This window comes from Mustela erminea, chromosome 1, assembly GCF_009829155.1.
Source record: "Mustela erminea isolate mMusErm1 chromosome 1, mMusErm1.Pri, whole genome shotgun sequence".
NCBI lineage: Eukaryota > Metazoa > Chordata > Mammalia > Carnivora > Mustelidae > Mustela > Mustela erminea.
In genome coordinates, this window is record NC_045614.1 from 145,661,606 (window position 1) to 145,681,313 (window position 19,708).

A 19,708-nucleotide genomic window follows, 5' to 3' on the forward strand; every position below is an offset into this window, starting at 1 on the left:
AATTTATCATCTTTTTGAAAATTTTAGGGAAATTTATATTTCTTCCTCTGATAAACCTTACTTATATCTCACTTTTATACAGCCACATGCTAAATGTCCTTTGTGCAGAAATGATATACATGGAGACAATTTATTAGAATGCCCTCCAGAAGAATTGGCATGTGACACTGAGAAAAAGTCTAATATGGAATGGACATCTAGTTCAAAGGTAAAATGCACATGGGCAAATATTTGAGTATTTGTTTTACATTTATAAAAGGATACCATGTCTTGGGCACCTGGGTAGCTCCGTCAGTTGGGCCTCTGCCTTCAGCTCAGGTCCTGGGATCGAGCCCTATGTCAGGCTCCCTGCTCAGTGGGGAGGCTCCTTCTCTCTCTCCTTCTGCCTGTCCCCACTGTGCTCTTTCTCCCCCCTCTAATTAATATAATTTTTTTTTCTTTTTAAAAGGGTACCATGTCTTAAAATAATTCTGCTTTTAACCCTATCGTTAGAATATTATACTCTGGGGGTGCCTGGGTGGCTCAGTGGGTTAAAGCTTCTGCCTTCGGCTCAGGTCATGATCCCAGGGTCCTGGGATCGAGCCCCATATCCGGCTTTCTGCTCAGCAGGGAGCCTGCTTCCTCCTCTCTCTCTGCCTGCCTCTGCCTGCTTGTGATCTATGTCTGTCAAATAAATAAATAAAATATTAAAAAAAAAAAGAATATACTCTGTGGGTGTTAACGTTTTTATATCTAGTGGTGAGTTTGAGAGGAAAGGAGCTTCAGTTTGAGTGCATTGTTTCAATCTTAGGTTTTAAAAACATTAGTTTTCTTTGACTTTGGCATTTTAGAGAAATAATGGGGCAGGAACGTTCTTTTCCTAATTTAAAAAAAGTTGTTTGTATTTTGCCTATTCAAAATAGAATCTAATGGGTGTCCTCATTTTTTTTTTTTTTCAGATTAATGCTCTAATGCATGCACTGATTGACTTAAGAAAGAAGAATCCCAACATAAAAAGTTTAGTTGTTTCTCAGTTTACAACATTCCTGTCTTTAATTGAAACACCACTCAGGTAAATTCAATATTGATTCTCACTTTGAGTGAAAGGATTTTGTGTGTTTTGATTTGGTTAGCAAAAAATGTTTTACCAGTTATATTCATTTCATCTATCGAAAATGACAGAATCACAATAAAGAATATTGCCTGGGAGCATAGGATTTTAAAGATTTAGTCCTGACTTTATCAGAAAAAAGAGCAGAGCATGACATGTTAGTAGATGGGTTAGTATATATTTGTCAAATGAGTAGAAGAATTGGTTGAATGAACAGATTTGTAATTACTTACATTTTTTTAAATCAAATGGAAAGTGTTACTTGTCTTTTTTGTCCCTCCACAGAGCCTCTGGATTTGTGTTTACTCGTTTGGATGGTTCCATGGCACAGAAGAAAAGAGTTGAATCAATTCAGTGTTTTCAAAACACTGAAGCAGGATCTCCAACCATAATGCTTCTATCCTTAAAAGCAGGTGGAGTTGGTCTGAATCTTTCTGCAGCTTCTCGAGTGTTTTTAATGGATCCAGTAAGTAGTTCTGTAGACTTTTTGGTATGTTATTAAACTTTAAAAAAAAAATAAACTATTTGGTAAATACCATCATAGTTTTAACTGATTGTGAAAATTCTTGGTAAAAATAGTAACTTAGTAAATGTGTAATGAGGGCTTTAAGTGCTTTACGTACACCAACTGAAATTCGCACAATATCCCTAGGATATTTCTAGGGTGGATCCTTATGAGATTTTATTATTGTCCTTATTTTATTATTGTCCTTATTTTTACTTCTCTGAAGCAGAGAGAAATAAAATAACTTGCCCAACCTCATGCAGTAATATGCAAACCAGGATTCCATGTTCTTAATTTCTGTGGTTTTCTGCTTCCATATATAAAATTAGTTTCTATTAACTAATAGAAAGTGTAGTGGTTTCATTCATTTGGCCAACAAATAATGTGAATCCTGCATTGTGTCAGGGAGTCTTACAGGCACCAGGAATCTGGCTATAAACAAGGTAGACAAAGTAGTTACCGTCGTGATTTTAATGGTCTGTTTTAATGTGCAAAAAATTAGGTAAAATACAATTTCTCACCTCTGTGCTCAGAGATTAAGGAGTTCTTGGATGAGACCCAGGAAGCTGCATTTTTATAAAGATCATAGGTGATTCAGGTGGAGTTGGTCCAGCATCACAGTTTTAGAAACTAATGCCATTAATGAACATTTTGGATAAATTTTAGCATCTAATACAGATCACTTGTAGTTGTACAATACAGATCTAGCTGTAGAGTGGGAGCTAAAATTCATTCTGAACTTTATTCACCGAACTGACCTAAGAGAAGCATATATAGAGCAGCACCTTCTTCTAACAGCACATAGTGCTGTAGGCACTCTGGAGTAATTCAATTCAGTTTCTAATTCGCACTGGGTTACTGTGTCAGGGCCAGAGGCAACCCTATTTGCTATTTCTGTGATTGACAGATTTAAGATTTGTAGTTTTAGCTTGCTACCTGAAATTCAGAAAATTTCGTTAACATAGTTCACTGAGATACAAATTTGAGTTATTCTGATTAGGCTAGCTAGTTCATGCATGCACCCATTACCAAGGCCTTTTTGCTCAGCTGGGGGTAACCTCCCCAAGTGAAGTGCCGAACAGAACCACATTTTAACATTCACAGATTTCATACTGATGTTATGGATGGCAGTGATCTATTGTATTTTCTTGCCTTAGTTCTGTGGATGAAGTTTTAAATCTTTGCTAGAGTTTTAATATTTTATGGTTATTATAAAAAAAAGTCATTGTAATTACATATTAAGTTATATTAACTAACCTGATGATAATCTTATATGATTTTTGGACAAATTCCCAAATTACTTGCTTCTTTTGTTATAATCTTAGTATCTGATACAGAAAAGGTTGTCAATACCAAATATAGTATTATAAAGTCAATCACAGACTATACTCTTTGGTAGTTAAAAAAAAACTGCTAGAATGTTTTAGCAGTTCATAGTAAATTTTCATTGAACGCTTCAAATGTTTCTACCTTTAAAATTTTCCCAGGAAAATAAGATTAAATCAAAAAAACTTTATTCATGAAAATATTTTACCTTTCCATGGGATGTTGCATTAGAGTTAAGATGTATTTTAAATATTTAGTTTTGGTCTTTTGATAAAGTTAATTACCTTCCTTCATCAGTACTGCTGAAAATGGAAGCTATCAGTTTTATATTATCATGAGATAAATTTGATCCCTGGTAGGGGTACCTAGGTAGCTCAGTTGGCTAAGCATTTTACTCTTGATCTCAGGGTTTTGAGTTCAAGCCCTGTATTGGGGTCCATGCTGGGCATGAGCCTACTTAAAAAAAAATTTTGACTCTTGGTAGTCATACTAGATATATATTGCCGCTCACTAGAATGTTCCTTGATAAAATAGAAGACAACAGAAAGGAACGTGTACCTGGGCTCTTGGTAATAACAATTTCAATATGTATTAAATCATGAAATACAGAATATACATAAAATGTGATACTTTTAGAAAATCGTAAGCTAAGTATATTCTTAAAATCTGACTATGAAATATGAAATATGAAAAATCACCCAATACTTAAATTACAATAATAGTAAAATCTCCTTTTCTCTAGAGCTCATGGGAACTTTATTTTTTAAGAGCTAGGGATGGGGAGGGAGACTCTACACTCAGCACAGAGCCAGATGTGGGGCCCAGTCTCACGACCCCCAGGATATGACCCAAGTCAAAATCAACAGATGCCTAGCCAACTGAGCCACCCAGGTATCCATCAGTGGAACTTTAAACAGAAGAAAATAACAGCCTAAGTATGAATCACACTATAAACTTGTCATCAACATAGGCATTTGCGATTTTGTTACATTTTCAGGTGGTATTTTGCTGTATAAAGTTTCCTTTGTCCTAAACATCCTTTAAGAATCATCCCATAGTTTAAAATTTTAATGATCGCTAACCTTGGTAGTTCATTATAGTTATTTCCAAACCACTTGACTCCTGTCTTTCTAGACAGAAGAACTCTGTATCGTTTTGCTTTTTTCTTTGCTTGTTTCATTCTTCACTTTAAGACAGTCCCCATGATAATACTTGTATTTAATGAGTTAATGTTATTTTAGTTCAATTTTAAAGTCAGATTCAAATATAGATACAGAAAATTACATCAACAAAGCCTTTAATTTTTAATTTTGATTACTCCTGAAAGCTTTTTTTGTGCTTTTATTTAACAAATGGAAGAAAGTGAAAGAAAAAGAATAAACAGATCAGCAAAAGGGAAGAACACTTTTTCATAAATGGAATATATTACATCTTTTCTGACATAAATTAAGTCATTTAAGGATGTGTAACTTTTTTTTTTCTTTGTTAAACAGACATAGATCAATTTTAAAGTGGAAAAGGTACTATTTGATTACTTAAGCATTGGGTGATTGCTGTGTATTGGGTGATTGCTTTCTATGTATCAGGCACTGTATTAGATACTAGAAGCAGTGCAGTGAAATGAGGAATACCTGCCTGTCATAGTTGGGGGTGGGGTATATTTTTTTCCCCCAGAGCATTTAGGTCAGTTTCTGAATTCTGTCAGAAAAATCTTGAGTCCGTAAAAAGGTGAATGAGTAATACTGAAATGAAAGGAATTGGGCAGAACACTCACAGATCAGGGTGGTAATAAAGCAATCATATTCTTGTTAGGCCTGGAATCCAGCTGCTGAAGATCAGTGCTTTGACAGATGCCATAGACTTGGACAGAAGCAAGAAGTTATCATCACAAAAGTGAGTTTTTAAGCCATCTGTTTTAAAATTAGGTTGATGAGGTTTTTAAGATTATACAAATAATGCATGAATGTAGTATTATGAAAGACTGCAGTAGAATTAGGCAGAACAAAGTATGAAGGTCAGCTTTAATCTCCTCTAGGGGAAACTACTATCAGTAATTTTACATGTTATTCAAAGTCTCCTTCTCAGTGTTTACATAGATTCATTTGTGTGTATGTCTCTCCTTTAAAAATGTCTCTTAAGGTAAGTAAGATCGCCCTCTATTATTCTGCAGCATACTTTGCTCCCTTAACAGTCTATATTGGGAACCACCCATGTAAGTACACTACCATAAAAGTACATATAAACATAGTAAAACATACAGAATATTTACCATTTTATCCAAAGTGTACACTTAAGAGGCATTACATACTTTCACACCGTTGTGTAATTTTTCAACATCATCTGTCCCTAGAACTTTTTCATCTCAATTTGAAACTCAGCCCTCAGCAACCACCCTTATACTTTGTGAATTTAATGATTCTACAAACCCATTCTTTTTAATATCATATATAGATATATCATAATTTAGCTGGTCTAATATTTTGCTAATAAAAACAGTTCCATAATGAGAATTATATTATATGCAAGTACTTCTTCAGGATTAAGAAAACTAGAATTCTGGGGGTACCTGGGTAGCTCAATCAGTTAAACGGCTGCCTTTGGCTCAGCTCATGATCTCAGGGTCCTGGAATCCAGCCGTGTGTTGGGTCTCTGCTCTGTGGGGAGTCCACTTCTCCCTCTGCCCAACTGCCCCTTCCCTCTTCTGGGCTTTCTCTCAAATCTTTTAAAAAAAAAGAAAACTAAATTCTGGATTTAGGATTCTTTAAACTTTGCTTTCTAAACAGACTTAAAGATGTATGAGAATGATGTAAATTTTTTCTTATGTAATAGAAAAGTGCTCCTTTAATTTCTGTACATCTAAGACCTTGAGCATATTTATTTTTCACTAATCTATTGTCAGTTAATATTTTTTTCAGTAAATTGTTTTTTTGCCCAGTTTTCATAAAGTACAAATATAGTTTTATAATGTAAAAGACTCCTTTATACACTGATTTTAAATTTGTTACATTAGAAATGGTTTATTTCAAACTCTTTGAACTGGATGTGTTTTTTCATGAAAAAGCTTCAAAAATTTTAAGTATATCTTTTTTTTCTACTTATTTGAAATGTCACTTTTATCATAAACTAATTTGTATATGTTAATGTGAATCTCTTTCCAGACTTTGTGTTTCTATTTCTTTGATTTCTTTTCCTATTCCTGGGACATTACTATTAAAATTACTATGGTTTTCTAAAGTATGCTTTTGTATCTAGCAGAGCAGTGCGCTCTCATTACCCTTCTTTTTGGAAATTTGTTAATACAAAATTACTTACTCTTAAATTGAGCTTTGGATTTAGGTTACCAGATCTCATTTAAGAAATCTTATTTTGGATTTATTGAAGTTATGATTAATTCGAGAATGATTTTTATAAATATATATAAACACTCCTTATGAGTAAGGAGTGTTTCCATACAAGAATTTAGTCTTCATTTTTTTTTTTGGTCTTTTATGTATTTCAGTAATGTTGTATTGTTATTACAGTAACTAGACCTCTATGCAGTGTTGACTAATAGTAGTCATAGTAGTAATTCTTGAACTGTTCCTTTTATTGTTTTACATTGTGACTCCATTGTTCTTGGTAAGTTTCCAGTGGATACACTTAAGATTAAGGGACATTTATTTATAGGTTAATGAAGATTCTTTTTAATCAAGGTTTTTATCAGAAATGCTTCTTAAGCATCAGTTGAGAAGATGTCTTTTTTTCTTTACTCCATGTTTTAAATTAAACCAGATAAAGGCACATTCTTGCATTTCTGGGAGAATCTCATTTGGCTATTTAAATATAATGCTAAATTTATCTTGCAAGTATTCCAGTTACAGAGTTGCCTATAAAGTTTGCTGGTTTGGTGCTGTTCTTAAGATGTAACTTAAGGACTTACAGCCATATTCTTTATATAAGAAAACCATATGAGTGATGAGGGAAAGCAGTGCTCAGCTCTGGTTATTCTACTGTATTCTAAACATGCTTACTGCATATTGAGAAAAAAATTATTAGATATTAGATTATGTGTATTATAAAGATTAATAGCTTTCAAAATTGGTTAATCTATGTAATATACTGTAAGAAAGCAAATTTTTTTTATAGTGGACTAACATTTCAACATGTCTGAAGTTTTCATTTTTTCCTATTGAAGATTTTAAATACTGTGACCTAAAAAGTTTTTTGTTTTTTTTTTAAGTTCATTGTGAAGGATTCTGTTGAAGAAAATATGCTGAAAATACAAAACACAAAGAGAGAACTTGCTGCGGGAGCCTTTGGAACTAAGAAAACAAATGCTAATGAAATGAAACAAGCTAAAATTAATGAAATCAGAACTTTAATTGATTTATAATTTGTGGGATTTTGGTAAGGTCAGTTTGATTAGATATATACTGAAATTTTGGAAATGAGAAAATAGTGTTTTAGAAATGAGATCTAGAGTATGTCTTCTAAAAGAAGTGTATCATTTTATATTAGTAAAGTATTACTGATAATCTCTTCTATATATGAACCTATTTTTAATATTTCAAATAGCAATAAGTTCTGTTATATACTGTGGCCTAAAATAATTTTTTGAGAAAGTTACTTTGTTATTCAGCTTTTCATAGTGTCTTTGCTGAGTATTTTCATATCTTTCAAGTACTCAGCTTTTTCATATTTCAAATAAGGTCAAACCTTTTATAATTTTGACCAAATAAAGAGTTATTTTCTGTGTTGGACACATCTGATTAATCACTAGAGCCTTCCATTCGTGATGTGATGGATTCACAGTCCTTGTAAATGGTTAATACGTAGACTATATACAAGAGATTTTATTACTTTAAAAAACCATATTTGCATTCCAGAATCAAACCTTAAATGAGACTGAAGTCCAGGTTAGCAAGTTAACTTATGTATTTTTTTTTAACAGTTTGAGATCTAATTCACATATGTAATTTGCAGTTTTTATGTTTATGAAAATACTAGGGACTGTGTTAGAATACTATTTTTCTCCATTTTTAGTGAAGTAGTACTATTATTGTTTAAATGTAATTCAATGTGTTAGTGTGTAAATACAGTCTGTAGGGGTGAGAAGGAACCAATTCTACCCAGTTTAATTTGAATATTTAAATTATGGAAGTGCTGAATAGATATTTCTATATATAGAGATAATTTTTATTTATGTAGCTTTTTTTAAAAAAATAACTTTATAAATTTTTATAATTCAGAAGACTACTATATGTGAGAGGCGTGATATCTGGATGGAAGTTGGGCTGGATGACCTCCAAAATCGTTTCAACTCTTAAAGACATCTTAATCCTGAATGGAAAAATTTCTTTGTTACGGTGTTTAGAATCAGACATTGATTTTGGAACTTCAGTAATTTCACCCTACATTTATCTATAAAATTAGTCCTCTTTTTCTTGTTAATAATCAGACACAGTAGTTGTTATGGCATTCTAGATGACCCTTTGAGTCACATTTAAACAAGCTCTACATTGGCAATCACGTTAGTGATGTTTTTCCTTAAGGGGAATTTTTTAATCCAAAGAAAGATTACTGTACAGGAGAAGCTTCCTGTTTGACCATGGAGACTTAAGAACACTTTTCATTTTACTTATAGTGTTAAGAAAGGACTTAAAGGTGAGCTTGGAGGCAGTGTTGTGTTCTAGAGCATACATCTAGATATGTGCTAAATCTGTTAACAGCTAAATTCTCCCCTCCCTGTGCTTGGTCTTGTGCTCCCAAGGGAACAGTGGTTTAGACAGCAAGAATCTTTCCAGCCCTTTTTCTCTTTGGCAGCAGGTAAGGCAGAGGGCTGGTTAAAAGATCAACAGACCTTTCTGTATGGGTAAGAGTGGAACAGAAATTGGGGTTGGTCCATTAGCATTAGGAGCAATAGGGTATTTCTTTACCTTGTAGAACTAGCATTTCACACACAAAAAAATCAGGTTGATGAAAATCTCATGAAATACAGTATGTGGATTTCTATATACCAATACTCCCATGAGATTAAATACAAAAAGAATTTTCAGCAAAAATATACACACTTCTCTTGCTTACAAAAGCAAAGCCTTGCAAACTCACTGTAAGTTTGCTTGCTTCTTTACCCATTTACAGACTTGCATTTTTAAGCATTCATAATGATAAATTTGGCAAGTCATTTAAAAAAATACCTGTTTTTGTACAGTCCTCTTAAATGGTGTTAAAATTCATCCTAAGAATATATATAAACCACCAAAATGAAAAGTTCGTATTCTGCTCTACTGTTAATTCTGTTTCATCATTATGTAGAGTAATAGTTTTAGAAGTTATCTTGAAGACATTGTATTCCCACTTGTGGTTCAAACTGAATTTTGTGGTTCAAACTGGATTTTGTTTTAAAATCAATAAAGTTTTAAAAATCAGCTTCTATGCCGTAATTTTTGTGCCTTTTTCCTTGAAGAAAATTTTTATAAATCTCATACTTCTGTGAAGATACCTACTTTACACAATTGTTTACTGACAATACCTAAAAAGTACTGTAACAAGTTTATTCTTAGCCCTTTATTTTGCTCAATTTGAATTTGCTTTGAAAACAGAGTGTGTATATTTTGAAGTTAAGTGCCTTGATCTTCTAAAACATTGGTTCCAGTTATTTTCCTCATCTACCAGGAAAAAAGAATACTTCTATGTAGTGGTATTAATAGATAGCACTCTGTATTGTAGATTTTGCTCTAATCTAGGATTGAAGGAGTAAATCAGGAAAATTTATTACTAGTGAGTGCCAATGTAATTATCATCTTCACAGCAGTGTGTGTTTTCTGTTGGGGGAAATCCAAGGCATTGGTGTTTTTTTTCTTTATAGTACTTGCCAAAATTCTATTCATTAGAATTTGGAAGATTCATTAAACACACGGGGACAAGTATCAGTTTTGGCTTAATAATAATAACTCAGTTGTTTAACCTTAAGTTTTTAGCTGTATTAGCTATAAAATACTTGCAAAAGTTATAATACAATTTTCCCTCATTAGGAAGTATGTAGTAACCAGGTTCTACATTCTGGAATTTGGTACCTCATTTGTGTAGTACTTGTGAGTAAGAAGAGCCAGAAACTGGTCACTGTGAATAATGACTGGGATGCTTCCCTGCAGTACTACCTACTTCAAAGGGAAAACTGTTGATTAGAAAACTTGTAAGCAGATGTCTTCTTTCCCTGTTAATATATTCATATTTCTTGTATGTAATAAGAGACAATAGTCTTCTATATGAACCCACAATAATTTACTTCATTTGAAAGGGCAAATGATTTACTATCAGGATTTTTGATTAAAATGTAGGATGTTTAAATCTTTTTCCAATCCCCTATTCAGCCTTCCTGGTCAAGAGTTTTCTGACAAATTTAAATCCATTTCTACTTTTTATGGAAATTGTTTTCTATAGGAAAAGAACACAATTTTAATAATGCTTGTAATTTAACATATATGGCACAGGCCACTCCATTAACCTCAGCCAAGTGTCCAAAAACTTTATAATAACTAAGGCTACAGGACTTCATTTAGAAGGCTATCAAATGTCAAAATGATTTTTTTAGATTGGTGAACAAAAATTGTAGGACATGTGTTCACATGAAATAGTCTAGAATATTACAAGAGGATATTTAGTGTGATCAGAAGGAGTAGTAAGAGTCCTCAAAGAGTATATATTCTTAAGTATGTGCTGTACTTACTAAAGAAGAGATATGAATACTTTCAGGAAGATTTTCAGTAAGTTTGTGGTGTTTTCAGCATTCTAGTTAATTAAAAATGAAAGCAGATAAAATTAACCAGGATACAGCTTCCTGAATGCTTAACTTACTTTTTTGTTAGGGGAGGGAAGGGCTATTCTTCTACTAGTACATTGTAGGCTTTTTAAAAAAATTTTTTAAGGATTTTTTATTTATTTGACAGAGATATCACAAGTAGAGAGGCAGGCAGGGGGAGGGGGAGCAGGTTCCCCGCCGAGCAGAGAGCCCGACTTGGGGCTCTATCCCAGGACCCCGAGATCATGACCTGAGCTAAAGGCAGAGGTCTCAACCCACTGAGCCACCCAGGCACCCCCACTGTAGGTTTTGGGTTTTTTTTGTTTTTTTTTTTAAGATTTTATTTATTTATTTGACAGATCACAACTAGGCAGAGAGGCAGGCAGAGAGAGAGGAAGAGAAACAAGCCCCTGCTGAGCAGAGAGCCAGATGCGGGGCTCAATCCCAGGACCCTGGGATCATGACCTGAGCCGAGAGCAGAGGCTTTAGCCCACTGAGCAACCTACGCCCCCCCACCCCGGTAGGTTTTTAAAGAAAACTTGCCCTGGTATCAATGTTGGTAAAGAAAAGGTAAATTAACTATTTCATGAGAAATGTTCCAGTGAAGGAGACCTAATAGGCTTCTTGCAGGTTTAAGTAAGGAGATTTAAGATAAACATTCACATTAGGCATGAATTACAGACTTTGATTAAGCATGGAGTTAATCCCCAAAGGCATGGATCTGACCTTTGTGTGGGCAAATCTGTCTTAACAGCGAAAGGCTATTCTATCCACCACTGTTCACAAGAAGATTAAAAAGAAATGATATATTGATCCTCTACAAATGTTCTTATAATCTGAGTTATTGTTGCCATTTTATACATCTTACTAGGTGACTCTTGGTATTTTAGGCTCCCTGTAGTTGGAAAAGTTAGTATTTCACCTTAATTAAGGCATATCCTTTAAAAGATCAAGGGAAGAAATCTGTTAGCCTAGTTCAGTGACTTCTCAGCCTCTTAACTGGATACTTTTATGCACATTATATGCTATTTTCTATGGAATATCTATCACCCTTTTGGAATCAAAACATTAATAGCCTTCAAAAAGTATTTACTTAAATTATGTAAGCTTTTTCACTTTAGAGCTTTTATTGCTTATACAATGTGAAAAAGGGGGGGAGGGGGGGACAGAAAGTATTAAGACAAAAAACACCAAGTGATATGTTTGATTCCCCCACACATACCAAATCTGATCCTTTGGATAGCCTTTTCTCAATTGTAAAAAAAAAAGAAAAAAAAAAGGCTTTGAATCTTGTGATACAGACAGAGTTCCAAAATACACTTAATTATTCAGATTTCATACTGCATGGCAGTAGAGTTGTCTGAAAAGATTTCTGTTAATCTCAACCAGGGACCCAGGAGCCAAAAAACTGTTTGATCACCTAAAATAGCAGCCTTTGGTAAATCCCTATATAGTTGACTCTTGAACAACATGAGGGTTAGGCAAGCTGACCCCCTCTGTGCTTTTGGTTTGTATTGAAAATCCACATAAAACTTCTGACTCCCCCAAAACTTAGCCTACTACTAACCAGAAGCCTTACTGATAACACTCAACATGTACATAGATACAGATCTTGTGTACTGTATTTTTATAATGAAGCTGGAAAAATTATTAAAATCAAATACAATACAGTATTATAAAAATTCATGTGTTAAGTATACCCTCACAGTTCAACTTACTTTGTTCAAGGTCAACTGTATTTGACTCTGGAAAAGGACTAGCATTCAAAGGCTCTTTCCTAAACATTTGACTCTTCCTATTTTTACTAGGCAAACAGTAGGGAGAAATGGTAGCTGAAAGAACCATTCAAGAAACAAATACAGAATAACTAGGTCACAAGAACTGAACTGCTTTGTATAAGGTGTGCGGAGCCTTTGCCCATACAGGTGTATGTTGACCTTGAATACATCACAATATCACAGCATAGTCCTGTAATAGAATTTGTGCCTCTTCTAGGCCAATAAAACCTCTGAAAACAGGGTAACAGAGGCTTCTTGTGTAGAGAAGCTGAATCAAAGTCCCAGCCAAATCTCACAACAAATTCTATCCTGGAGTTTTATCAGTTTATTTTTATATTATAATTTCAGGCAATCTATTTAATGAAAGCCTTTGTAAACGGTATTTCCCAACTCCTCTTTCAAGCCCCGGTCCTTATCTTCATAGCAAAATGAAAACTCATCTATTATTACGCACTGTATTACTCCCCAGATTTCTGGCATTTGTAATTCTCATTACATAGAGAGGTTTCTCTGATCTCACTATGTGACAATACTTTTTTTTTTGACAATACTTTTTTTTAAATGCAGAACATAGCTTTGGGGTTTGGAGTATAATAATTTGAATCAAAATCTACAGATTATTTACCTTATTCTCTGCTTATCTGCGATAATGTGTATACCATATATACATCATAGGATTGACAGAATTGAGATGGAAATGCCCAGTAAACTTTCCTCTTTTGCTTTCTTACGTATTATTTAAAGGAGACTGAATTTCAGCATCTGAAAACCAGAGAAATAAGTTAATCAAATAACCCAAGTATAAAAAGACTGTAACCCATTTGTGTGTTTGTAATAATAAGCAAAGAAAAAAGTAAACCATAACAGACCATTTTAAGGACATGCCAAATCTGACTTCAGCTTAATGCTCCAAGTCTCAGTGACATTAAAAAGATAAATACTATACAAATATATTTACACATGTTATTTATGGTAATGTTTTCTATATCCCTCAAAGAACTGAGATTATCTTTTGGAAAGGCTTCACTTTCATTATTAGAAGTTGAGCCTCCTGCTATGTAACCACCACCTGACCTCTTCATGCATCTTCTGCTAAAAACCTCATTCCCCGTTGTAGTTAGTATAAATACCACTTTAATGTATCAGGTGGTTTTCAAATGTTATTTGGGGTGGAGTCTTTGGATTGCCTGGCAGTTACTTGGAGCAGAGACAATGCGCCGAGTAACTGGCCTCAACCGAGACCTACTGAATCAATTTTTAAGTGATGAGGCATAAAAAACTACTTACAGTTAAGTCTCCAATGCTTTAGGGAGCAGCGAGGCTGGAGACTCACACAGTTGCTCAAGCCCCTCATCTTCAGTTACTCCTTTTCCTCACTCTTCACTTCCAATCCATCAGCAACTTCACTGCCTTCATCCTGGTGAAAGGTATGCTAGATTACCACAGTCTCTGTCCGGGACCATGAGTGTAAACTAACTGTCCTTCCCATCAACTCTCTTGTCCTCAATTCAAACTATTTTCCACCAGCTGCAAAAGCAGTGTTCTTAAAATGTAAATCATAAAGGTAGAACAATTAGATCATCTTTAAGAATAACTGCAACGAACAGTCACCAACTACATCAAAATTCAGTAATTCATAATGATGCTAAGAACACAATCTCCCCAAAATCACTTTGGTTACCTTTGGAGGATGCCAGGAAACCAGTTTCCTATTTTATATACCCATCTCTCGACTTATGATGGGGTTACATCCTGATAAATGCCCCCAACATGGAGATCCTTGGATTTAGGAATAATTTGAGAAGAGGCACCCAATCGTAGTTTATCCTCAGAAATCATTTATTTGATAATTTACAATTTTAGGTAAATCCTCAGGTACTTCTTGAGCTCTTCTGTAGTCCGCCTCCAAGGTAGCCCTTAACCATTCTTGCCTCCAGGATTCTGTATCCCTGTGTATTCATTTGCACCCAAATTGAATAGGGCTGACTCGTGTAACCAGTAGGATGCTGTGGAAATAAAAGGGTGACCTTGCAGGTTAGTTAGGTCACAAAAGCCACTGCAGCTTCTGCCCAATTAAACCTCTCGAGTTTCTGGTCCTGGTCTTCTCTCCTGGTTGGCTGGATGGTTGGTTGGTTGGTTGGTTGGTTTTCCTCCAATAGAGTAATTACTCACATCGCTTTAAAAAGGTCATTTTGGATCCTGCCCTTCCCTGGCTTGCCATCCTTGCAACCTAGAATCCTCTATACATTTAATAAATATCCTTTACACGTGTATCATTTTAATTCATGGATAGAAACACTAGAAGTCACTGGTTCCAGTACTGATTCTAGAAGTCTGGAAAGATTATCAAGTATGTCCAGAGATTGACAATGAACCTGTGATGATTTTAGCATTGTAGTATTTTCTAAAATCTGAACACTCACTTGATATGGAGAGACAGTGTGAGTGACAGAACAGATAAATCACCATCACTGGAGAACACTAGACTGAACTATTTCTAGATATCTAGAAACCAATTTCAAGTGTCAAGTTTTATGCTGGTTTTTTAAAACATTGACAAATTCTACAGATTATGAAAAACTACCTAATACATTTTTTTTTTCCAAGGGGAGTGGGAATCCCTTAATTAGACAAACAAAATATGGCAAAAAGCCTTTATTTTCATACAAGGTGCCACCGCAGGTAACCATCAGAGAACACACTGCTCTTTACAGATACACAGAACTGAAAAAAGCATTTTAGCATGCTGCCTTACTGTACACAGAAAACTGGTGAACAATTTCAGACATTACAGTTAGGAAATAAAATGGGTTAACGCCGCTTGCCAATAGGTTTATGAATCACTCAGCAGTGTTACAGGATATCTTCACCTGAAAGCAGAATCACAATCACTCTGGCAGTCTCTGGGCCATTCTAAATAAAATGCAGGTCTAATGAAAGTGCAAGCGAGAGAGAGATACCCTGTCCCATCTGAAGAGAGACTGATCTAGAGCCATATTGGCACATTTTTAGAGTCGATAACAGCCATTTTAATTAGCCTGACTCTCCCTTACCACGTATGCTGGCCGTCAACAAAATTAAGAATTTCCGACAAGAGCTGAGTAATGAATAAGCCTAGGGTTAACAAGCAGAACGCTGTCCACATAAACAGAACTGCTACTTCACAACTTTTGCCCAGTTCTCACCTGTTGTCTTGCAAAATCCCCTTATCTGATGAATTCTAGCAAAGCTTCTAGCAACTGTAACAGACCTTTCCTAACCCAGCTCGAGATATTAAATATCAGAAACAAGTGCCTGTGAAGTGGATGTGTCCATGGGAAAAAGGCAGTGTTTCTACTGGAGGTAAGTGTCCAGTTTCCTCTTGATGTTGTCAAAGGAATCTGCTCCCATGTAATCAGCCTGGCCCTGCTCCCACCGCTCCTTCCGTTCTTCTGAGGACACAAAAGGCTGGGCTGCAGCCGGGATCTCCCCAAGGGACAGATGTGATACGGCTCCTGAGACGCCTTCCTAAAAAGGAGAGCATAATCACAGACTCCTTGAGAGCTGCAAATCAGACTGTTTTAAAGAACGCAAGAAGTTGAAGGTGAGAAAAGCCAGGATGAATTATCATGCAAAGTAGCAAAAACTGAAAAGTATTACACGAAACGAACAAAAGACACAAAAATACAAGGGTCATATGATTTATTCCTAACGAAATGAAGACTTCTTGACTCAGTGAAAACATTGGGAGAACAAAGTAAATTAGGGTCAATGTTTAAGTTCTGCATACCTTTCTACAGAAGCCACAAGAGAAAGCCAGTGTATAGACCAAGTCTGAAAGCTGCAAACAGTTCATTAGAAAGTGTAAGATGGACAGACAAGGGAACACAGTCTCACGATCAATTCTCGATCTGTGTGGGCTCTGAAAGGTTGAGAACTTAAACAAAATGATACCTCAGAGGCTAACCTTCAGAAAGCACCTAGCCAGAGAGCCACACCACATACACAAGTTGTCATGTTATAAAAGTGGGAGCTAAATGGTTTGAGACTATGCACCAAACTTCTCTGCCTGTTCAAGCTTGTTATCAAGTAGCATTTACTCTCGTAGCTCGTGTTAATTGGCTTAGTCTTGAATAGCTGTTTAAATTCCCATCCCCTTCCTTTAGTTCATAATTCTCAGTCCTTGGGTTGTGTAAGGAACAAGTGAAATGTGCAGGAAATGGAGCAAACCTACTCTATGTTCAATCAGAATCTCATTACTTATAGAAAGGCAATTAACTTCAATTGACTGTAGAAGAATATCAAAGCTATCCTTCAAAAAACTCTGAGGTGAGGAGGTACTAGAAATAGAGAAAAAGGAAGGCGAATGAATGCATACAGGTATTGCTTTTAACAGAGAAAATGGGAGAACAAAATTTTTGATTATTGGTTTTTGTTGCTATATATAGGTCAGTGTATGTATATATAAACATGTTTAAATATGTTGAAACTCCAAGATATTTGGGCAGATTCCATGGGGAGGTTTCACAGCTCAATCAACCTAAGTCCTTACCCTGTATTAGCCCTGCCTTTGCTTCCACTTGAACAGCAATGATATTGGGAGGCTCTTCCAAATTTCTTGTTTCATAATATTGTTTGGAAGGTAAGAGTCTTGCAGACCTAGATTTGCGTCCCAGTTCTGCTTTTGATGAATATGTTTTATCACTAAGAGAAGTTACTTCTTTAAGCCTCACTTAATTTTAATATACAAAAGGACATAATAACAGTATCACTTACTTGACAGTAGTCCTAAGGGTTACATAGTAATAGCTAGCTTTCCTTACACACTTACTATGCCAGGCAATGTTCTGAGTACTATACAAAGTATTATTTTCATGGTCCATGTAAAGCAAAATAAGAATCTTAGTGTACATTTCCCTTTCTCCTTTTTATATATTGGTACAAGTGCTACCAAGTGAAATGGCTAAAATCTCTACCATGGCGAAGAAAGGATCTCTTACAACCTTAGACTTGACTGTAATTCATCCATTCAGTTCTGTTCTTTGTATCTTAATATGTAGCAGAGAAGTGTAACTTCTCATCTTCCAATTCTTCCAAAAGAACAAACCTCAGAGGAAGACATTTAAACTTGGAAAAGAGGCTAAGCAAGTTGCTGTTAAAATGTTAATGCCATCGTCCTCTCATAAGGAGACTTCTTTTTCAAGATTCTATGTAACCCTAAGAGCAGAAGGATGGCAAACCAAAATAACACTAGAAATGTATTTGTTTTTGCAAGTGTTTGTTTTCACGTGTTACTGTAATGTTCACTGAAAATACATTCTTCTAAGCAGATAGCAAAAATAAACAATATGTCTATTTAAATGTTTGTAGTTTCTAAAATCTGAAATAAGACATTCTTTATACTTTAGGAATAATCTCAGAATCTTAGGATAATGGGCTAAGAATTCTGTACATACTAGATACAGATATATACATGTATACACACACACACACACACTCTCGCACACACATACATACATATAAACCTCTCAAGTCCTTTCTTACGCACTCAGATCTAATAAAATCTGCCACAAAATCTACAAAGTCTTTGGGACAGTATTTCTTCCCTGTAAGATGGACATTTCCTTTTGCTACAAATACCACCTCCATTTAAAGTACCACTAAACACTACCTCTATCAGTATACCAAGTTTTAAAAACTACAGCATTAAATTGCCTGAAAGAAAAAAACAGAACCTACCACATTTAGGTATGAGTGGGTGTCTTTGACAAGGCCAAATTGTTGAAGCAGAGGTAAAACGCTGGTGGTGAAGATGTCCCACCACAGGTTGAGAAACTCTGGATGAGTCATGGTTGGATCATGGGACTCACTTTTAACACTCTTTGTGCTAGGATCGTAAGTATAATTCCATGGTTTGATTCGTCCCAGGAAATGAACAACTTTGGCATTTGCACCAAATCTGCCAAGAGAGCACAAGTTGAAACCATTAGTGGATTCTGAACACTTTGTTTTGTAGCCTTAACGATGCACCTTCCACTGGAAATAGTGGTTGGAAAAGAACTTGAGCTTACTGAAAAAATTTTTAGACCTATTTTTGAAATTATTCAGTTGTACGTTAAATATATACAAGAATCCAAAAGTAGCAGTGGGTCAGTGCAACAAACCAAACACCAATCCACTGTGGTAGGAAAGGCACAACCACCTGGAAAACCATTTGGTATAACCTAGTGACACTGGAAACGCTCGCACCTCTGACCGACGTTCAGCTCCTAGGAACAGACCCGACAGGTCTTTCCCATGTGGAACCAGAGACACAGCCGAAATGTTCATAGCAGCAGCACTGTTTGAAACAGAACTATAAACCACCTGAGTGACCGGATATTCAAGCTTGTTCAGCAAGTGTTCACCCCTTTTCCCAATCTCCACGGGGGAGTACACTTCCCTGCCACCCTGATAATTAATTGGGCATGTTCACAGAACCTGCCTTTGCCAGTGAAATGGAGGAGGAAGCAACAGCGTGTCTAAAACAAAACAAAAACCTGCCTTCTCTCTGAGGGACCTCTGTCAGCAGAAGAATGCATGAGACCCATGGAGTGGATGTGAATCAAACCTATGGCCCAGCTCCCAAGCCTGCTGAGATCATCAGAGCTGCTCCAGCCTTGCCACCAACAAACCAGCAAGAAAGACATACTTACTATTGAATGCCACTGAGATTTTAAGATTATCTGTCTATTTTGTCATTCCTAAAGGACAACTTCTGGTATATTCAGATCAGGGAATACAATATAGCAGTGAAAATCAACTAGAGCTATACACATTATATAGCAAATGGATGAATTTATTAAATATTCAAACAGAAATTCATATATATGAATCCACTTATACAGGGCAAGACAAAACAAAAAAAAGTACTATTTAAAGACTAGAAAACTGGGGGGGCCTGGGTGGTTCAGTGGAATTGGGCATCTGCCTTCGGCTCAGGTCATGATGCCAGGACCTGGGACTGAGCCCTCCATCAGGCACCCTGCTCAGAGGAAGGTCAGCTTCTCCCTCTCTCTTTCCCCCTGCTTCTCCCCCTGCTCATGCTCTCTCTCTCAAATAAATAAAATCTTTTAAAAAAAAAAAGTAGAGAACTGTAATCAATAGATGTGTCATGATGTTGGTCATCTCTGCGGGAAAGGGGAAGCTGTGATGGGGAAGGGATAGACAAGGCAGCTTCTAAGGTACTAGTTGTGTTTGATTTTTTTTCT

General features: G+C 35.6%; 2 protein-coding genes across 11 annotated transcripts in view; one reads left to right on the forward strand and one right to left on the reverse strand.

Annotated features, from left to right (window-relative positions):
• HLTF (helicase like transcription factor) overlaps nucleotides 1–9,328 on the forward strand; it is a 54,289-nt gene extending 44,961 nt beyond the window's left edge. For 4 of the 7 annotated variants that reach the window (XM_032346060.1, XM_032346091.1, XM_032346083.1 and 1 more), the window contains exons 21-25: nucleotides 83–208; nucleotides 939–1,051; nucleotides 1,376–1,556; nucleotides 4,734–4,814; nucleotides 7,141–9,328. In XM_032346060.1, the coding sequence (XP_032201951.1) occupies nucleotides 83–208; nucleotides 939–1,051; nucleotides 1,376–1,556; nucleotides 4,734–4,814; nucleotides 7,141–7,293 (654 nt within the window). In that variant the 3' untranslated portion in view covers nucleotides 7,294–9,328. Of the gene's footprint in view, nucleotides 1–82; nucleotides 209–938; nucleotides 1,052–1,375; nucleotides 1,557–4,414; nucleotides 4,442–4,733; nucleotides 4,815–7,140 lie in introns of those variants that run through there. The other 3 variants (XM_032346066.1, XM_032346073.1, XM_032346108.1) reach the window with 3 other exon arrangements.
• A 3,684-nt stretch (nucleotides 9,329–13,012) lies between these two features.
• GYG1 (glycogenin 1) overlaps nucleotides 13,013–19,708 on the reverse strand; it is a 35,007-nt gene continuing 28,311 nt past the window's right edge. For 3 of the 4 annotated variants that reach the window (XM_032346138.1, XM_032346145.1, XM_032346123.1), the window contains exons 6-8: nucleotides 18,198–18,417; nucleotides 16,249–16,299; nucleotides 13,013–15,986 (exon numbers count right to left, since the gene is read on the reverse strand). In XM_032346138.1, the coding sequence (XP_032202029.1) occupies nucleotides 15,813–15,986; nucleotides 16,249–16,299; nucleotides 18,198–18,417 (445 nt within the window). In that variant the 3' untranslated portion in view covers nucleotides 13,013–15,812. The remainder of the gene's footprint in view (nucleotides 15,987–16,248; nucleotides 16,300–18,197; nucleotides 18,418–19,708) is intronic. The other variant, XM_032346130.1, reaches the window with a different exon arrangement.